Source organism: Camelus dromedarius, chromosome 9, assembly GCF_036321535.1.
Source record: "Camelus dromedarius isolate mCamDro1 chromosome 9, mCamDro1.pat, whole genome shotgun sequence".
Taxonomy (NCBI): domain Eukaryota; kingdom Metazoa; phylum Chordata; class Mammalia; order Artiodactyla; family Camelidae; genus Camelus; species Camelus dromedarius.
Window position 1 is genome coordinate 31,777,779 of NC_087444.1, and position 14,440 is coordinate 31,792,218.

General features: G+C 43.7%; 1 protein-coding gene across 2 annotated transcripts in view; it reads left to right on the forward strand.

Annotated features, from left to right (window-relative positions):
- GLG1 (golgi glycoprotein 1) overlaps window positions 1–13,236 on the forward strand; it is a 119,221-nt gene extending 105,985 nt beyond the window's left edge. Inside the window, exons 19-27 of one of the 2 annotated variants that reach the window (XM_031458082.2) lie at window positions 1,028–1,165; window positions 2,519–2,642; window positions 3,343–3,485; window positions 3,666–3,767; window positions 4,692–4,799; window positions 6,173–6,293; window positions 6,914–7,020; window positions 8,196–8,359; window positions 9,375–13,236. In XM_031458082.2, coding sequence (XP_031313942.1) covers window positions 1,028–1,165; window positions 2,519–2,642; window positions 3,343–3,485; window positions 3,666–3,767; window positions 4,692–4,799; window positions 6,173–6,293; window positions 6,914–7,020; window positions 8,196–8,359; window positions 9,375–9,450 — 1,083 coding nt within the window. In that variant the 3' untranslated portion in view covers window positions 9,451–13,236. Of the gene's footprint in view, window positions 1–1,027; window positions 1,166–2,518; window positions 2,643–3,342; window positions 3,486–3,665; window positions 3,768–4,691; window positions 4,800–6,172; window positions 6,294–6,913; window positions 7,021–8,195; window positions 8,766–9,374 lie in introns of those variants that run through there. The other variant, XM_031458081.2, reaches the window with a different exon arrangement.
- The last annotated feature ends 1,204 nt before the right edge of the window (window positions 13,237–14,440 follow it).

A 14,440-nucleotide genomic window follows, 5' to 3' on the forward strand; every position in this document is an offset into this window, starting at 1 on the left:
TATCATCTTTCTTATGGTATTAGTATTCCTCAACTACAGTTGGCTCTTAAACAATGCAGGGCTTAGGAGTGCTGAATCTTTACATAGTCAAAACCCTGCGTATAACTTATAGTCAATCCTCCATGTACGCAGGCTCTATCTGAAGTTCCACATCTGCCCATTCAACCAACACAGATCGTGTAATACTGCAGTATTTACTGTTGAAAAAAATTCTTGTTTAAGTGGATCCATGCAGTTCAGACCCTTGCTGTTCAAAGGTCACCTGTATTTGGTGATTCTTGGTTGTGCCTTGAGGTTTTCATAGACGTCTCTGACTTCATGCTACAGCCCCTGCTACTGCAGCCTCCCATCTGCTTTCCTTATCTTTTTTTATAGTATCCAAAAGTTAATTGTAGGGAAGGGGAGATTTTAGGATATACTTAATTCACTATCTTAAAATCTCTCCTGTGGTACTTTATGCTTTCATGTTAACTCACTTATCTTTTTTAGTGTAGTTATTTGTTTATATAACTTTGTCCTGTGAGACTCTGTAGTCTTCAGGGGTAAGGATTGGGTCTGATACCTGGCATCTAATGCTCTATTCTTATGTGCTAGATGGCGAGTTGAACTGAACTTCCTGGCTTGTGCCTACTGTCTAGTCAGGGTTATTGCTCTAGGGAAAGGCAGAGAACCTGACATATGCTCCAAAATGCACCTTAACAAGGAACAGCCCTAGAAGACAGAAGAAACCTGGAATCCTCAGAGGGTTTCCTTCCCTTTAGACTCCAGTGCACTCTGTTCTTCTTCCATAATTTTTATACATTTGATTTGCTATTATCCCTGAGGTGGTAAATCTATTAATAGAATTCTCCAAATAAAATTCTTCTTTGTGAGGAAATCCTGATTTCTTATTACCTAGGTATTAAAAATGGAAAGCACCTGGATAGAAAAATAAGAGATGCACTAAGAACTGAATGCTTTATTCAGAATGCATGGATTATCAATCCCTGACCCACCTCTTAACTTGACCATAACTCTTATGCCTTAGATTATTGAATGTCTGAAAGAAAACAAAAAACAGCTGACTGCCCGTTGCCACCAGAAAGTTTTTAAGCTGCAGGAGACAGAGATGATGGACCCAGAGCTAGACTATACACTTATGAGAGTCTGCAAGCAGATGATAAAGGTAAGGGATCCAAAATCAAGGGCTGAGCACAGGGTAAGTCAAAGTAACGACAACGTGGACTTCTTTAAATTTCAGAGTGAAATCATGTAATCTGTCAATGTCAACCTGTTTTATACAGCTGAGGCTGGAGTTCTCATAGTCTGGTCCCTAGACCAGCAGGATCAGCACCACCAGGGAACTTACAGCCTCGGGCCCCACCCCAGTCTCTGAGGCAGAAGCTCTGGGAGAGTTGCTTTCAGTTTTTACAAGCCCCCAGGGGTTCGAATGCAGCTCAAGTTTGAGAACACTAAGCTAGAATAACTGATCTCACTTTGACCTAAGTCAAGTAAATAGAGGTCCATTAAATTCGTGATTGGTTTTGAGGGCATTTGGTGGTAGGTATACTCACAAAGCCACCACTGAGTGTCCTGATCATCCATCTACCACCATCAGAGGCTTTTTTATTTTACAAGTTCTTTTGCTTCCTTTACATCTCCAGTGAACATTCCCTGCAGCAGGGCTGACTGGGGATCCCAGATATCAGTCCCTGGATCTGTCCACATGTACAAAGAGGTTAAACTTAAAGTGCTGAGCCCTTATTTCAGCTTCCCTTTAAAAAGGAATGATACTTTTCACCCTATCAAATAAATTTCAAAGAGAATTGTGGAAGTTAGAAGTCACTTTCACAGAAGAATTGAGTCCTCTGTAAAACTGAAAATGTCAGGCTATGATATGAGGGAGCTTTGTAAGATTTTGATGATTTCTATAAAAATCAGCCAGCAATCCACATCCCCATATTAAGATATCTGTAGGCTATAATTAACAGATAGACTGTGGATTAGCAGATAGAAATGGAGCTTCTTTACAAGTCCAGAATGAATCTCTGGCTTCAAGGACATTTAACAAGTGTACAGGGGCTGGCCCCACAGGATTTAGTAGGATTATAGCCCCCTGTAGTTAAAAAATGAACTAGACAGGTCCTTTCGCCACATCCCTTTTCACATTAGTTGGTGGATAATTCCTACATTTCCCATTGAGATTGGATGGATATGTCTTGGGGGCTACATGATCACCTGGTACAGTGTTATGTTCATGCTTAAACAATATGTAAGCTCATGAGACACCATGTAGCATAGCCGTGTAACTATGCAAAACAGGCAACAGGTAGTAGAAGGAAATGTGAGAAATATAGATATGAAAGGGGAACTTAAGGCTGGGTACTTACTCAGGCTTCCTGTTTCTCTTGTCTCAACTGATACCTTTAGGTTGCTTCTGTCATAAGCTCCCCTAAAAGATGTTAAGAGTGTGATTAATAAGTTGATGTTAATTGCCATATTTGGATAACTGCTTTTATAAAACTTTGTTTCTTTGCAGAGATTCTGTCCAGAAGCAGATTCCAAAACTATGTTGCAATGCTTGAAGCAGAATAAAAACAGTGAATTGATGGATCCCAAATGCAAACAGATGATAACCAAGCGCCAGATCACCCAGAACACAGGTAACATCTTGCGTGGCTTTCCAAATCCCACTGGGTATAGCTTGAAAGAAACTGAGTGACCTACTTGCCTGATTAAACCGTGGGTGCTTTGTTGTTTGTGAATGTGAAGAGTCTGGATGTAATAAGCACAATGACTTAACTCCTTCTTTGATGAGCACCCAGAAGAATGAAATGGAAATCGTGGGAAAGAAAAGGCTGAAAACATGGAAAACTGCCTTTGGAGAGTGTACAAAGGGAATTAGGGCTAGACTTCCTTGAAAAGTCTAGCGATTTAATAAAACTTCATGCATATGGCAGGAGAATGTATGGGTAATCTGTTTTAGAACAGAAATTTATCTATCTCTGCAGCAAGGTGAGTGGGATATTGTTTTCAGAGTTTTCAAAACATATATATTATGGGGAAGGTTGCTGGTATCTGCTTGATTTTTGTGAGGACTGCTTAGAACATTGGTCTCAATAGACCCTGCAGAGCTGCTGCAGAGTAGGATGCATGGGGGTCTCCACATCCACTCTTTCACCACATTATACTGGTGATTTAAAACACTGTAGTGAGGGCTCAGTAAACATTTATTGACTAAACAAATCAATGGTTGATTCATGGTTATGGACGTAATATGCCTCCTTTGGGTAGATGGATCTCAAAACATTTGTGAATCCAGGTGGAATATTTTATCTTGTACTTAATTACTTTCTGCTGTAGATTACCGCTTAAACCCTGTGCTAAGGAAAGCCTGTAAAGCTGACATTCCTAAATTCTGTCATGGTATCCTGTCCAAGGCCAAGGATGATGCAGAGCTAGAAGGTCAAGTCATCTCTTGCCTCAAGCTGAGATACGCTGATCAGGTAAACCGGCCTGGGCTGTGCACAGAGGTGTGTTTACGGAACCTCTGCTAGTCCTGGCAGTTTTTTCTTTGGAAAAAAGAAATTCCTTAGCTTGCTCCTACTTTCCTAAGACCTTTTTCACACCAAATGAAAAGCTGACATATTCTAATAGGCCAACATACTCTCCTTTGTCACGTGCAGCGCCTTTCTTCAGACTGTGAAGACCAGATCCGGATTATCATCCAGGAGTCTGCTCTCGATTACCGACTCGACCCTCAGCTCCAACTGCACTGCTCAGATGAGGTAGGATTTGGTTACGAAACTGGTTATGAACAGAGCTGGACAGAGAAGTTTTTATTGGAGAAAAATTCTTAACTCTCTTTCCCTTCAGCCCTGAATCCAGGGTTCATTGAAGGCCCATCTTCTAGGCTCTCCATTGTCTGAGTTCCTGGTTCTCTGTTAACACTGAATTTGGGTTGGCATGAGTCCTGTCACTATTTACTTTTGATTCCATATTTCTCTATTGAACAAGAGTTTTATTATACCTCTCTCTGGGTAATTTGTTCTTCTCTCTCCTTATTCTGATGGTCAACCCAGCACACCCTCAAGACTTGCCAGAAAGATAGAAGTGCTCCTATAATACCTCTAAAGAAGTGCCCATCCTTGGAAATTATAACCTTATAGCTAGAAAAGGCCATATGGAGAACTTTATTCAACATATGTCAATTTTATGGGATCATAGCTGAAGATATTTCAAAAAAGCTTACTCATAAAACTGTCCAAAGAAGATTAAATTTTCAATTTGTGCTGCAGGCTATGTGTCAGGACCCTTTTTTCTGTGCTTGTGTGTGTGTGTGTGTGTGTGTGTTTGTGTGTGTGTGTGTGTGCATGTTTCCAAGTTGTGAGGCTGGGTTGACCCTGAACCTCTGTAAATATCAAGCATTTGCTTTGAGTATTTAACTTTGCTACATGACCTGAGGAAACAGGAAAGTAGCCTTCTCTGTGACCAGTCCTGGGACAGTCTGACTCAGGCCTTAGAGTTGACAGCGTGAAGATACGTGCATTGACTGGTTTTCCGCTCTGGGCCAGTCCCTGTGAAGGAGAATGGAGGCTGGCATCCCATATGGGAGGGAGAGGGGAGTGAGATCTACCAGGAATCCGTTGAGAAGAACCCTGGGAGGATCACCACATCAACACATCCCAGAGTTGTTTGTGTCTCCTGAACAGATTGCCAGTCTGTGTGCCGAAGAAGCAGCAGCCCAGGAGCAGACAGGTCAAGTAGAGGAGTGCCTCAAAGTCAACCTGCTCAAAATCAAAACGGAAGTGTGTAAAAAGGTAACTACCATCAATCACCATCTTCCCGCACTTGTTTTTCTCTCTTCTTTCTTTTAAAGCTGTAGTCTGTACAACTTAGTGACAAAATCTGAATTTTCCTTCCTAGAGTTCTATCTGTTCCCTCCTACCAAACTAATTTGGCTTTTGATCATTAATAGCCTGTAACTTAAATATTCTTTTCACATGTACAAGTTATTTGTGAGTATGTCTCATCCCTATGACCAGACCCTTGTTTAAGGGCATTGCTTAAGTATTGTGCCAAAGCAAAATGTCAGTTCCAATATATCAATCAATAAGTATGCTGCATTCATAAAAATCAGTGAAACTAAAAATTTAGTTCATTTCAGAAACTTCACATAAAAACAAATTTATCAAAATACGACGGCTAAGCATACATTAACTTACAAAATTGAAAGTGAAATATTATATGTGATCTTTTTAAAAAACCTTTATCTTTTTTTTGAAAAGTGTTTCAATCATGACTTAAAGTTAGTGTGAATATTGTGTGCAAATATTTTCATCTGCTAAAAATGTTTCTAATTCCACCTGGTCTGAGGAGTGATAGGAGTTGACTAAAAGCTAAATCCAGGTATTTTCCTTTGGCTACTTTTTCATCAGATGATCACATTTAACTTTAAGGAAGACTTTTTGAACAATATTTCAATTTTTTTAAATTTGTTTTTATTATTGTTATACAGTCTTTCTATTGAGAGCAAACTAATTTTTATTTAAGAAAGCATTTCAGGCTTTACCTCTTATGATTCCATCATGTATAAACAGAGAGTGCAGTGCTGATTTTCAGTTCTATCACATGTATATTCCTGTTGTTCAGAACATCTTTAAACTCAAATAAAAATTATTCTTGCAGTAGAAGTTATGCTCTATCAATTCTTTTTTCTTCTTTTGAGGATGATGGAGGTAAAGTGAAACATTTCGCAAATACACACACCCTTTGAGAGTTTTAATATAGCATATTACTCTGATTTTTCAGTTTTCACATTTTCAGACTTCCTAGAGTAACAGAATAACTGCATTAAATCAGTATAAATGCTAACACTTAGTATTCAATAATATGGTTTACCAAAATGCCAAACTCAATTCCAGTCTTACGGTTTCCCTGCTTTGCTTAGCAAACAGCTTTGCTTAGCAAACAGCTTTGCATACACTCAGTCCCCAAGCTGTATTTATTGAATTAAATTGGATGCTAAAAGGCTGCATTCTTTGCATCATCACCATGTTGCCATCAATTTCAGAGTAGCTTCTGTTGGCTCAGCCTTCCCTCCTTTACTTTTCGTTTATATATAAAGTATTTACAGACTACAGAGCTGATATATTTCCTCTATAAAAACTCTCTGATGATCTGTTCTTCTCAGGAAGTGTTAAACATGCTGAAGGAAAGCAAAGCAGACATCTTTGTGGACCCAGTTCTTCATACAGCTTGTGCCCTGGACATTAAACACCACTGTGCAGCCATCACCCCTGGCCGAGGGCGTCGTAAGTCACTGTGTTCCCTCTGACCCTGTCTGAACTGTCTTGGAAGGAGCAAAGACTTCCGAGACATCAGTTGTTCTGTAGCATAGACAGCAGCCTCTTGGGACCTGGTTGATGCTGGGACTAGACCTTTGTGGCAAAATGAATTTAGGAATAATCCTGCAGGTCTGAATTGATCTAGCCATGACAGAGGCAAAGATTTGAAGAAAAGAGAAAGTTGAGTTATTAGGGAAGCAGAAGTTAAGCCATCTTCATGGCCCTCTTCCCTGACTTGTCCAACCTCGAGCAGCTTCAGCAACTTCCCCAGCAGTACACTGGGCTCAGCAGACAGGTTTTGTGTGAGGTGGAACCTGGACAGGTGTAAAGTTGTTTCTGAGCCGTGTGTGTCCAACGAAAATGAGAGAGGTTCTAAGAGACTCTGGACAGCCAACCTTTGGACAGCCAACTTAGAAGTTGAATATCCTTCTCCATGTTAGATCTTGGGCCACATGTTCTAGGTTGGATTTAACTTTGTGTAGCCTACAGATCTGAATTCTCTGGTGGTTAGGTATCCTTCTCCCCAACCTTACAGAAATTTCTGTTCAGTACAGTTTCAGACTCTTCTTATCCCTTTTCTTGCACAGAAATGTCTTGCCTTATGGAGGCTCTGGAGGATAAGCGAGTGAGGTTACAACCTGAGTGCAAAAAACGCCTCAATGACCGGATTGAAATGTGGAGTTACGCAGCGAAGGTAATGATGAGGATCCCCTGAAGTGACCGTCCCCTCTCAGTTTCCCAGTCTCTTCAAGATACTTCACTTCTCCTTGTCCTTGTGAGACTGGCAGTAAGTGTATTTGAAAAATCTGTCAGTGCACCTGTAGGACTCCTGGGCTCTAATTGCCTGGAGCCACTTTCTCCAGATGGGGCAACAGAGACACTAATTAGTCTCTTACTGCATCAGTTTCTGCTTTTGAGCCGCTAAACATTGCTTCAGAGTGACTCCACTGCTTGTTTTGTGTTGGCAAATGTTGGTGCTCAAATCACATTAATCTGAAGCCCCCCCTTGCTGTGTTCTGAGTACATGGATGGGCATAGAAGCAGCCTCTCTGAGCTGGACCCTTCTCTGGCACCCAGACTAAGTTGAAACTAAAAAGAACAGGTTGGTGTATACCTGGGGAACCTTCCAGTCCTGATTCTGCCATGGCAGGCCACCACAGAGGTCCAGTGAAGAAAGCAGTGAGGAAAACTGAGGATGAAAACTGTTTAGACTAAAGTGTCCACGACTGAGGGAGTGGTTAAGTGTATTTGGTCAGCATAGGTCATGTTTGCGTGTTGCTTTTGGTGGGGGGAGTGCTGATGATTTGATAGTGAATGAGAACAAGTCAATATAGAATTAGCATCTGACAGTGTCTCAACTTCTCTCTTTGTTTTTAAAAAGGCAGCAACATATGAAGGAAATAAATCAAAATACATGAGAACCTATGACCTTGTACAAGTCACTTGACCACTTCCACCCCTCGGGCCTCTGGGTCTTCATCTATAATCTGGGAGTAATGGAATCTACTTGCTAGGTTTAGTGTGAAGACTGAATGATAGAAATGCGTTGAGCCCTTTGCCAGGGCCCAACATGTCAAGTCCTCAATATGAGGGCTGGTATTACACAGGCGGTGGCGATCACTGTGATGAATTGTATGCGACTCCACCTTTTTGTATTTGTCTGCATTTTCAACTCTTGTGTGGTAGATACATACAGCATTATGATCAGGAAAAACAGTTGTAGCTCTGTGTTTGATTTTCTTGTGTCTTATCCTCCTCTCTTCCCAAAAGAAACAACACAAGTTAAAGTAGGAGTGGAGGGGGCAAGTTACAGTGAGCAGCATCCCAGCCCATGTCTCTCTGAGGATGATGTTGCTGTGTATTTTACAGGTGGCCCCAGCGGATGGCTTCTCTGACCTCGCCATGCAAGTGATGACATCCCCGTCAAAGAACTACATTCTCTCTGTGATCAGTGGGAGCATCTGCATACTGTTCCTGATTGGCCTGATGTGTGGACGTATCACTAAGCGAGTGACACGAGAGCTCAAGGACAGGTAGAGCCACCTTGACAACCAGAGGAACTACCTGTCCAGTGCCCAGTTTGTACAGCCCTCCTGTATAGTGTACCCACGCACCTCGTCCTTCTGCGAGGTGACACCAACACCCATGTTAGAGCAACAGCAGGTATCCACTGCATTGTCCCACCTCAGACCTCGCCCATGTCCATGGTATCCTCCTCCTCGACCATTTTTGCAGCAGCTGGCCGCTTTGGGTATTGCCTTTGTTGGCAAACTTGGGTTTACCTGCCCATAGACAAGTCTCATACCGATGGAACTACCAGTACTTCCAGAACCAACTCACCTGACCTGCAACTCAAATTTTTTTTTTTAAAAAAAAAACACCAAAAAAGAAAAAAAGAAATTTTTAAAGAAAAAAAATGTATATAGTAACACATCTCCTCCAGGCTTGATTTGAGCAATGGGGTTATTCTGTGTGATGGTGTAAAATGAAGGCAGGACGTTAGCGGGGAAACACACCACCCAATATGCTATAACTGGGATGTCTTGCTTATTTCTCAGAAGCACCTTTGGCCCATTTCAGGGCCATGGACTTCACCACCTAGTGGGAAACCACTAACCAGCCCGCTTTGGGGTCTTGTTTTCTTCTGCTGAAACAGTGATGCTTTCCAGTTCCCACCCTAGTAGAGCCACTGCTGGTCAAGACCCCAAGGCCATGGGTATTTCTGTCATCTCCTCACCTCAGTGAAGTAGAGCACGAGCTCCCTAGGCCAAGGGCAGGTGGGTTGGGGAGGGGATCAAAAATGTGTGAAGATAGTAAGTCCACTGATCTGCACTGAGAGCCTGAACCCTGAGGCCCAAGGCAGTAGGAACACAGTGATCTTTCCTTCTCCAGGCCAGTGCAGGACTCTGTCAAGTTCGGATTGACCCTGCTAGGGTGGCAGTTCCTCCAGAAGTGCTCTGCTTCACCAGGAGGCCGTGACTACAGTGGGAGGGAGCTCAGGGCAGGAAGGAGGAGCAAGGTATTGATTGACTTTGCTTTATTTTTCAGGCACCAATGCAGGTCAGAGACAATGGCTTATAAAGAGTTAGCGTGGTCTCAGGGTGTGACTGGCAATCCAACCTGAGCTTTCTGCAGGCTCAAGGCCACCTTCCCAGACAGGTTCCTTTATGCCTCTATGTGGAGAGGGCATGGAAAGTTATTACATTAAAAGATGGAGGCCTTTCTCCCTTTTTTCCCTTTCTATCCATTTGCTGCGTGCACCCACTGTAGTAGGCGTTGGCTAAATGTACTTCGATGATTCATCAGTCTTTCCCAAATCTGAGCTTTATAAAAGCAGTATTCCTGGCCAACCTCCCTCGTCCCTCCAATGTAGAGATGACAAGTTTGGAGGATAAAAAGGCAGCAGTGCAGGCATCATGGTTCAACCTGGCACAGCTTGGCTTGAGTGTGGGGCATGGAGTCCAGTGGCTGCACAAGAGGGCAACGTGTACAATAGGAGATATATTTATATAATATATATTTTATTAACCTGTTAGACATCCACAGAGTATTATAAATCATGTGCCTAAAACTGTCCACATAGACCATGTGCCCTTCCTTGCCCTGCCCCTCTTTGCCACTGTCACACGTGCTACGGGACCTACCCAACATTTGTCTTCCCTGAAATGTGTTCAGTACAAAGTGGGTCAGTTTGTGGGTCAGTTGATCCAAATAACTCCTTGTCTCACCTGACTGACATATATTTGAATACTGTGGTTTTTCTCCTTTTTCTTTCTTTTTCCTTTTTGCTGCCCTTCCTGGAGGCAGTGGGTTCCAGAAGCCAGCTGCATATCCCCTGCCTAGAGTACGGCAGGTCACCAGAGGGGCTTCTAAGCTACTTGGTCCCTTCAGTCCTGCTCTTAGGGTCTTCCTGATTCTCAGCAGCTGTCCTGGGATTCTTCAGTCTCATAAAACTTGAAATTCTTGGGGTTTAAGCACCAACCCCCTACTACCACCCCTGTTGGACTGAGTTGAGCTAGTCTAGATAGTCCACCTCCAGGGGTTCCTACCTGGATGGTAGGGGCTTGGGATTGAGAACTGGGGATGTCATCTAAACACAGGCCTCCACTGACATGTCTCATGTGGTTTACAGAATAGAATAAATGTTCCCCATCTGAAGAGTCTAAAGGTACTATTCTCCATCTCTGCAGTCTCCCTCCCAATATATGTAAAACATCTCTGTAGTTTAATGTGTTTTGATACTTTTGTTCTTTCTGAACTGGGAGATGATCTCAGTTTCTGCAGCAGATCTGGAAGTTTGAAAAGGAGTTTGATTCTCAAAACATTTGTCACCTTTAGAAATGACCCAAATAGACATAAAAGATAAGTCTGCCCATATCTTGGATTGCTCATTGCTAGAAAGCATATCACTTTCCTGCTTAGATTGCTTTCATATGACTGGTTCTTGAGAGTCCCAGGTCGTATCTTGAACAGTTTCCAACATCCAAGGGGCCAAGCAGCACCTGAACCAGTGGCCACGCTCTATCCATTCTGTACCTCATTTGGTGTAACAAAACAGGTGCTGGGGCACCTCTGGCTACTGTCTTCATAGGTACCTCTTGGGTAAATCAGCTAGTCAAGAACTAGTCAGGAAGAAGAAACCATGGCCCTAGTGGAGGAGCTGATGATGAACTTCGTCCTTTACCTGTTCTCCTGACGTCTAGCCCACGTTCAGTAACATAAGCAGCAGGTAGGGTTTTTGGCCAAGGCCAAGGCTCCAAGCACTTGCTAAAGATTACAGTAGCTAGGGAACCCATCCGGTCTCATCAGCTCATTCCAGTGTCTCAGGGACTCATACTCAGTGTGCTCTATGACACTCCAGAGGCACCAGGAGGTCAGTCTTCAGGCAGGAGGCCCTGCAGTGCAAGGAATCCAAAGTCTGGGTAGAATGTCAAGAACAAGGGTGACTGCTCCCTCTAACGGAGCTTCTTGCACACAAGGGTGGCTCTGGGCATGAGACCTTGATGCGGCTGCATCCCTGGCCTTCCTCTGCTATCGCTGCTGTCCCAAGAGAAGACTGCTGGCAAGATGCACCGAGATGGAGCCATAGCACAGGCATGGGTTCACTCCAGCAGGAAAGCCCTCCTCAGCGTTCCCTAAAATTGGTACCACTACCAGGCCCAGTTCTGTGGCTCCTGTCAGCTTGTTCTGAGCCAGTGCATGCTTAGAAGCCAGGGGAATTCTCGCATTTAGTGAGCAGGTGTTGACTTGAATCCATTGTAGGCCTGTGGCTACCTCACATCCTGCACTTACTCTTCTCGGGGTCACTGGGGAGGGAGGGAGATTCTACTTTTCTAGAAGATGCGACAGAAAATTGCCATCAGATTTCGTTTCTCCCCATTTTCCGAGGTCACGTAATAGGAGAATGCAGTGGTAAAGAGGTTGTAGCATCCATGTACATCAGAGTGCTGACTTCCCTCTGCCTTCCCAAGGGAAGGTTCACCCTTGTATATGAGTGTGACTTCTGCTCCACCTCTAAGCTATTGGCGCCACTTCTCTCTCAAAGATCCCTACTAGCGTGAGTCACTTGGGGAGGAGGAGATTGCTTTGTTGGGCCTCTTTAGCTGGTCTCAAGTTCCTCTGAGAAAAGCCTCCGCTTCCCATTTCTTCCCCTCCCTCACCAAAAAATAAACTTTCTCCATATATAGTTTATTTTAAGCAAGCAAATACAGAGTAGGAAGCAGGAATAAAGACCCTTAGAAGCCAGCCAACATAACCTGACCCATTCTAACTAAATTTTGGCCACAGAACAAAAAGAATATGGCTTTTTGAATCATGTGCATTTTGGTATGTTTACTTGTATTTCACATTCTTCAGAATTTGAAAAATCTCAAAGACTCCTTTTATTTATTCTCACCATTTGGGCAGCACTTAAGTAGTTTTATAAAATGCAGTGTTCCAGTGCCCTGAGTTTACCCTGGTCCTTAGGGACACTCCACTCCTGAATCACCTCTTCCCCACTAGTCTTTGATTCCCAAAAGGCCTGGAGCCAGAGCTGATGTTCTGGCCTCTCTCTCTCTCTCACTTGTCTTTGGCTGGTCATCTCTCCAACTACTCTTCTCTTAGTCCTTCTCTCCACTAGGATCAGGGTCACATGTCAGGGCAATTGAGTTTGAAGCCAAATCCCCCTTCCTCCTCAGACCTCAGACAACAGATAAGTCCTCAGCAAACCCAGACTGACTAAAGTGACAGGCTCTCCGAGCCAAATAGTGACATCACTGTGGAGACCATCTGGAGCACAAAGGTGGGACGGTCTCCTCTGGCTGGTGGTGACAGGATCCTGACAGTGGTTTCCTCAGCTCCTCCTTCCCGAGATCCTCCAGGACGCACAGGTAGGGATATTGGGAAGCATGCATTGGAGGAATGTCCCTGAGCAAGGAGAAGATTCAGATAGTGCCTCTATATTCTGTTTTGCCTTCCCCCCAACATAGAGTTGACACTTGGACCCCAGAGCCCAGCAAGCCCTATACCATGCATGTGAGGATGGTTTGAACAGGTCCCCCGGTCAGACTGCAGTGCACTGGATGGAGGGACCATAGGAGAGCTGGCTTCCTGAGCCACTTCTCCCAGCACAAGGTTCCCAGGTCAATCCAAGCAGGAAAACAGACTGTACAACAGATACTGTGTGAGATCTTAGGCCTTTAACTGTTTTTTTTTTTTTTTAAGAAAGAAGGAAAAGTAAAATTAACAAGCCTCTTTTGTAAATGGTTTTCCTTTCTATGTATAAAATCCCGGCAGTTCCTTGTTTTTACATGTTCATGCTGTGTAATTTTGAGATGTTACTGAGATTCTGAACATAATGTGCATTTTTTTTCTGTACAGATGAAATGGGAGAATTTAATAAAGAGTTTGCAGGTTTTTACTTGTTAAATCTTCTCTATGGTGACTGGGAGGACTCTCCAACTGCCTGCTCTGCTGGTGGAAGTCTCCAGAGCTGTGAGCACCAACTGTGAACTTGCCACTGATGCTCACAAAACTTACTGTTAGAATGGTAGTGTTCTTGGCTAATTAGGTCAAGCAGAGTAGGACCATAGGTCTTTCAGAGAAGAGCTGGAAGTCAAATCTGGGGTTTTCTGACTCTCAAGCTGGTATGTCGAGAAATATTCATTCTACTGGTGTGTTTATGCCCTGTCATGTGGCTCCTTCCTGGGGGAAGCACATACCTGGAACTTCTCTTTATAGATGTGACATATAGATGGCATCTGGTCTCTGGTGGCCGCCTTCCCATTCAGGCCCAGAATTAGGCCACATTTATTTTCTGGGCACTGCCATGTCCCCTTTTAGTCAGTGCTTGCCTCCCCATTCCAACAGCCCGATCCTGAAGTCAGTGACACCCTTCCCTCATCTTTTTTCTACCACCTCTACTTTCAGCAAAGCTAATTTGTATCTGGGCATTAAAAAGTAACAGCTTAAGTAATTTGCACAGTAGCAAGGATTTCTTGAAGTAGTAATGGTCATGCTAGTATTCAAATGAAATGGGATATTCAGTGAGAAAGGAAGGGTAACCCTGGAACCCAGGGTTTCTTTTCAAAATTCTTCAAATACATTTTCAGCAGCTGTCACTTAAGAGCTGATGGGCCAGGGTATAGAGTGGAGGCCAGGAGAAGGAGGAGGAGAAGAAAGGAGGGAGGGGTTGGGGTGCATTTTGAATCCCAACTAGAAGTATTCTCTATCTAGGGGACTGTGAGCAGCCATCAGCCCTGAATGAGTGTCCTGGAGAGGCCACCCTGCTTTTGTGTGGGCATGAGCTGTGGCTTCAGGCTTCTCGTTGCCTGTATCCCTACAAGGGAGAAGTGGCTCCCCTAACCCAGCTGCCCTTGGTCCCCCAAGGGGACACTGCACAGTGATGGGTTACATGCTGCCCAGCTGACACCTTAGCAGTCTGAATGGATTGCCCCACTCCCATATTTTGTGTGTGACTTTTCTGGTGAAAGATCCTTGGCCAGCTTTAATCCTCAGAGGCTTCTGGCTTCTGTTATCAGAAGGGGCTAAGAACAAAAGAGTTTTAGCCAAAAAGGGAAGAACCTTAGACCATCTAACTCCCACTTGGATGGAAAAGTGAGGTGCAAAGAGAG